The sequence below is a fragment of the Erigeron canadensis genome, chromosome 6 (assembly GCF_010389155.1).
Source record: "Erigeron canadensis isolate Cc75 chromosome 6, C_canadensis_v1, whole genome shotgun sequence".
In the NCBI taxonomy this organism is placed as follows: domain Eukaryota; kingdom Viridiplantae; phylum Streptophyta; class Magnoliopsida; order Asterales; family Asteraceae; genus Erigeron; species Erigeron canadensis.
This window is the reverse complement of record NC_057766.1, coordinates 9,718,940-9,725,250: the sequence shown is the minus strand read 5'-3', so window position 1 is coordinate 9,725,250 and position 6,311 is coordinate 9,718,940. Positions and strand designations below refer to the sequence as shown.

Sequence of the window (6,311 nt, the reverse complement as noted above, 5' to 3'; positions counted from 1 at the left end):
GAATTTTTAAATCCGAGTGTGGAGCCCGTACGACTAAGGCATTTGACTATGACACTTTATGACATATAACCTCATATGACCTATCACACTTTATGACCTATCACCCTCATCATTTTACCGCCGCAACGCGCGAGTACTTGTTCTCGTACTTATATAAAAAGCAATCACTTTAAATATAATTATAAAAAATTTTTATTAAATTTTCTATTATCTTTTTCAAAATTATTTTTTGATATTTTGTAACTTTTTTTTTTTCTATATCATACGTTATTATCAAAGTGTGACTTTATATAAAATTTTATGTCTAACATAATAAATATTGGTTAAAAATATCTATTTTTACATTATTAGTATTTAGGTTTACATTATTGGTATATTATTGATATTTTATGATATTCAAATAAAAGATAGTACTAATATTTATATGGTGCTTAAAATAATTGAAAAATAAAAATATTGAAAAAATTAACAACTTCGCAGTTAACATCTTTTATCTATATTTGTTAAAACCATTGAAGTTTAAGTTTATTCACTTGATGGGGTTGTTATTTTGGGTTCTTATCCTACTGGGTTGGGACCAAATAAGCCCATGACACTTGTACAATTGTACTGTCGTACAGGCCTGTTGTGTAAAGTAATTAAAAAAAACAAAAACAATAATACAATATAAATTCTCTTTCCCAAAAGAAAAAAGGATTCCAAGATTTTGAAAAAACACAGGTCCATTGAAGAAGACCATCAAATATTACTTCATACTTCTGCATAATCCATGTTAGTCTCTCTCTTTCTCTCGTTCAGTGTTTAATAGTATATCTATATCTATATATATATATAATATAATATAATTTTTTTTATGATTTTAGGAAAAGTATAGGTTTGATATATTGTTTTAAGTGAACACAAAAAACTTCAATCAATCACACAACCAAGATTTAGGAATCTTTTCATGATGTCACATGTTGTTCTGGGTATTTAGGAATCTTGTCATGATATCACATGTTATGTTGGGTTTAGTGGTGAGGCCTACTAAAATTTCGGATAAGAAACTCGGTTCGAATCTCACTGGTAAACAACTAAACATCTAAGGCTAGGCAGGGAAAAAGTCAAAAACGGCCACAAAAAAAAAAACATGTTACATACATGAAAGCCAAAAAACGCTCTATTTTCCCCGGGTAGGTTGGACTGGAATTCCATTCAATATACCATTTTTTGTGTGTATTTTTGATATATGGAATGTGATGTTATGAGGTTTTCATATTAGTGTGTTTGCGTTTCTTTTATAAGTGGACACCTTAATTCTATGACTTGTGTGCCTGCCTAACATCTGCACCTTATAGGCTTGTTTGTGTCTTGATGCAATGCAGGCTATCAAAAAAAAATATTACTTAAAATTTGAACATTTGTATTACCCTGTATATGATGTGCGAATAAGAATTTGTTTGTGGAGTTTTTTTTTTCGTTTTGTGTTTCCTGCCGACTTTTATTTTGGGAGGATTTACTGTTTCACTTATGTGGTGCAACAAGAATATCGTACACTAATAAGTGTCCATTGGATAAGTACTAAGTTTGAAGGCGAATCTCCTTCTGGATTATATTTTCGGGGCACCATTAGTTATTTGTTAAACTCTCAAACTCTTTAAATGTAAGTAACAAAGAAAAACAAGATGTTTGATATTTAAGTGTTTATTTGCATTCTTTATTCTTTAGAACCGTTGCTTCCTAGAATTGGTTTCACTGGAAATGTTCCGTGAGTATCACCAGGCTCATGTTATCTTCAGCCTAGATCATACACTAATATAATCGGATGTGTGTATAACTAAATATCATATTAGTCTGTAATGTTTCATGCGTTTGAGCTTGTTTTCAGCATAAAAGCTACATGATAAAAATCTGCTGTTTTAAAATATTGGCTAGATAGTTAAGCTAATGATATAGATATAGGTTTTCTAAGTTTGATGATGTCCCAACTCTAAAACTAAACTACTTCTAATTCTGTGAGCCAAGATGATCATAATATGATATATTGAGATGATGAAGAGCAAAAAGAAATAACTATTTTCTGAGTCCTGATCATGGATAATTAGTTGGCACATTGAAAGCTTATACTAGTACTATCAGGAGCTAAATAAGAGGTCATTTGAATAAAACTAATGCTTGTATCATACTTTAGCATTTTCAGGTTGGGTGTAGTTGGCATATAACTTTTGGCAGCATACTCGTTTTTTAGTTTAAATATGAATATATCAATTACTCGTTCATCAATATTTTAGATAAGAGGTCATTTGAATAAAACTAATGCTTGTATCATACTTTAGCATTTTCAGGTTGGGTGTAGTTGGCATATAACTTTTGGCAGCATACTCGTTTTTTAGTTTAAATATGAATATATCAATTACTCGTTCATCAATATTTTAGATAAGAGGTCATTTGAATAAAACTAATGCTTGTATCATACTTTAGCGTTTTCAGGTTGGGTGTAGTTGGCATATAACTTTTGGCAGCATACTCGTTTTTTAGTTTAAATATGAATATATCAATTACTCGTTCATCAATATTTTAGAGGCATGCATGTACGTCTATTATGTGCCTTTGATGTAAATTCGTTTTCAAGACTTAGTCCTTAGTATGTGCTTGAGTCAAGTCTCCAATACTTCTGCTGAGCGAAAGAGAGTCTATTCAATGGTCTACCTTTAAGACTTCTAAGTTCAATATACAGAGTGGGGAAGGGCTTTTGGTGTTTAATGTTCTTTGGTGGTTTCTTGATTATTGATTTCCAATTTCTTTTTCAGTACGTCATTGAATATGGAGGCAAAGGAAGACTCCCATTTAAGTAACGAGGCTTCTTGTAATGACAATTCAGAAGATGGTATTACATATTTATTTTTGAAAATAGTATCACATGGTTACCTTTAAATGACTTGACCGAATTTATGGGGATTAACAGACTGGGAAGCTGTTGCAGATTGTGCTCCAGATGAGATACTGTTACCACAGGGATTACTGAATGTCTCCAGACTCACACTTGAAGATAAAAAAGTTGAAACTCCGGTAAGGCGTGGCAGGGGCACCTTCTCGTACCAAAAAGATGGCTTGTATAGTGACGAACTTTTTGATGGGCCCATCGATGATATTTCAGTAAATAAAGAAGTGCCTTCTAGTTCTGAAGGACAGGAACAAACGAGATATTGTAGGTTATTTTTCTTCATAAATTAAACTATCTGTGATGATTACATTACATTGCGTGTCTACTAGTTATTAATAGATATATATATATTATTTGATTGTCCCCCTATATTTATATATATATATATAGGGTAACACTCCGGTGAGAACACTTTTAAAATAAGAACGATATATATAAATCAACCATGCAGGTTAGGCAACATCAAAAGAAAAATAAACAAAAACATGTTAGTCTATCAAGTTATATATGTATTGGATACTAAGCAAAATTTGAAACAGTCTGTTTTTCGTTATTTATTTTTTACTGTGTTATTCAGTGAAATATGGTACACGTCATGTTCTTGTTATGGAAGGCTTTCAACCAAGTATGACTACGAGTGGACTGGAGAATATGTTGGAGAAGTTTAACTATCACGATGTTGTAATACGCTGGGTCAATGATACCACTGCACTTGCCGTGTTTAGAACACCAGAAATTGGTAACTTCATGTTCCACAATCCACGCATTAACATCTTTCTTTTTCCTTTTTAATTTATTTAATTAATTGACATAAGAAAGTATGATTGCCCAATATGTTCAAACAGAGTAACTGATTTATATGCTCTCTTTGTTCAATAAGTAAATGTCATGTGTGTTTTAGTTTCTTGATTATACGTTTATTTCTTTGAGGTAATGTTATTCACAATATCCCATAATGTTCTGCAGCTCTTGAGGCATGTAATTCAATTAAGTGTCCATTCATGGTTCGTGTACTTGGGGAAAATGATGTCCTCATAAGCTCCCTTCCAGAAAAAGGTAACATGCCTCCACATTCGTCCATAAAAACATTATGCCCATCCGAAAGATACTTATCAAGTAAATAGAATTTAAGTTGTCTATTAAATGTAAATGCTTAGCCACGCTTCTTGGATTTGTTCCAGAAACCTTTAAATACACCAGTTTTTGTATAGAGTAACACTATGGCAACTACAAAAGTTACCACTTAAGCCTCCATTTTAATTTTTTTTTTTTTTAGTTGAGATGAGAGACCAAAATTTGTCTACAAAACTTAAATGGTTAGTATTAATGTGACTATCGGTGACTGCAGATATGCCCTTATATGCAGCAGTCATGTTTCGCGTGTATATATATTTTCTTAAAATAACATGGATGGATAGGATATGGACCTGAAGTAGAATACGAATGATATCTTCATAAATATCTTGATTTTACTATAAAACGCTCAACAAGATACGGCTAACTGAATTTTGTTCAGGTAGGTTTTATTTAACCAGACCACTATTGTTGCTAATAGTTAGGGGTGAGGAATTCGGCCAAATGTGTAGCAGGTCCAAAATGGTAAATTGCGGTGCACGGTTGGGTTAGCCTGAGTATCTATTCTAAGTATTACCTATGTTTCTCTGACCCATACCATTCTGCTCATAAATGTACGGGATAAATGTTGCCACAATGTAAATGTTGTATAGTGTAAGTTCTAATCATAACGGACACAGAGACCTGCGAATCGTGAGTTGCTTTGCATAACAGTTTTGACAAAAGGGCTTTCCTTGTCCTTGTTTTTGTTTGTTTCTCTCCATACCAAATAAATAAGGAACTTCTTACTAAATCTTTATGGAATTAGAAGACAATCTTTTTGCCATTAGCAGCAACCATTACAAGATGTTTGGTGAGTTTGCTTTGGTGTATAACTTTTACTTTTTCCGAATTCTTCTAATTACAGCTCTTTTAGTTATTTAATTGTTAGTCAAAATACTTTCAAACCGTATACAAATCAAACAATGCAGTTTTTGGGACGAAATGTGTAACTTGGAACGCTATCGAGTGGCTTTGAGCTCTTACTTGGATGTCTCACAAACTGTTTCTCAAAGATTAAAACAGATTATGTGTTTTTATCTATTATAAAGCATTTGCAACTATTTCTTAATCCCTTGAAATCAAGTTTTGAAAATACAAAATCTTGATTTGTACTTGTAATCTAAGTTGTTCTTAACAAAATTAACTTATTCATAATTATTCCGTAGAAGATAATATGGGTTACTCATATGAGTTGACAAATCAGAAACCATAAGAAACTATAAAAAAAAAAAAAAACCATTAGATATCATTGAAAAACCAAAAACAACTAAAAGAAACCATTTACAGTTTTACACCACCGCATGGTGGGGTACTATGCTAGTAGTTTAACATGCATATCTTTGTCTTTGTGGTTTAACTATACAATTTCAGGTTATGCAGGTTTCAGTTTTTTATAAATTTTTGTATTTTAGTGTTAAGTCACGTCACATGTTGTGCAGATGTACTTAAAGGTTTTTTCAGAAGTATTTTGTATGGTTGCTTTAATTGATGACTTTATTGTTGCGAAGTATATTGAAACGACCATTACTAATTGATGACTTCTTTGTTGGCAGATTTGGAACCCCCTCGACAAAGGCCTAAAACATCTGCCAGAACTGCTCAAAGGTTGATTGCGCAGGGAATGGGAGTGAAGTTGCCTTCCACAAGTTTTGGCAAAAAAGAACTCAAGGAACAAGAAGAAGCACGGAGGCAACGTATAATTTCTAGACAACATCTAAAAGACGATGCATGGGGAGACTAAATGCATTGTGTTGTGTCAACTTCAAACAAGGCGGCCCGTTTGGTGGTCGCCTTTGCTCATTACTGACTTCTGAGCTCTTCAAAGTCCAAAGGCTACCTTCTCCTTTCGGAAATGGTTAAACTGTTTCAGAATAGACGTGTTAGATGAATCATTGGAATATTTTAAAAGGAAATGTACTCGTTCTTGATATGACTCATTAGTACAAATATTTCCTTGATCCACCGTTGTGTCAGTTAAGAATGGGCCAAATGAATGTAAGGAATTTCTCAGTGAACAATCTATATTTAAATTATATTTATATAATGTATCAAGGACTAAATTGTTACAGACATCTTAGAAAACAAAGAGGAAAATACGTTTGTGTCCCTAGACAGCTTTTAAAATAATGGATTTGGTTGCTTGGATGGAATCGATTCGAGCCAAGTTGGACCGCGACTTGATTATCATTTTCAAGATCTTTATACTGTATCTTAACTCTAACAAAATTAATATATAGATTAATAATTAGATTTTAAACACGTACTGGACACG

General features: G+C 32.5%; 1 protein-coding gene across 1 annotated transcript; it reads left to right on the top strand.

The window, feature by feature from the left end:
- The first annotated feature begins 1,117 nt into the window (after positions 1 to 1,117).
- On the top strand, positions 1,118 to 6,087 carry LOC122605042 (coiled-coil domain-containing protein R3HCC1L). The gene is made up of 6 exons (XM_043777912.1): positions 1,118 to 1,172; positions 2,790 to 2,866; positions 2,945 to 3,187; positions 3,501 to 3,662; positions 3,890 to 3,979; positions 5,593 to 6,087. Exons 1-6 carry the CDS (start codon positions 1,141 to 1,143, stop codon positions 5,778 to 5,780), a joined length of 792 nt encoding a protein of 263 aa, XP_043633847.1. The 5' UTR covers positions 1,118 to 1,140; the 3' UTR covers positions 5,781 to 6,087.
- The last annotated feature ends 224 nt before the right edge of the window (positions 6,088 to 6,311 follow it).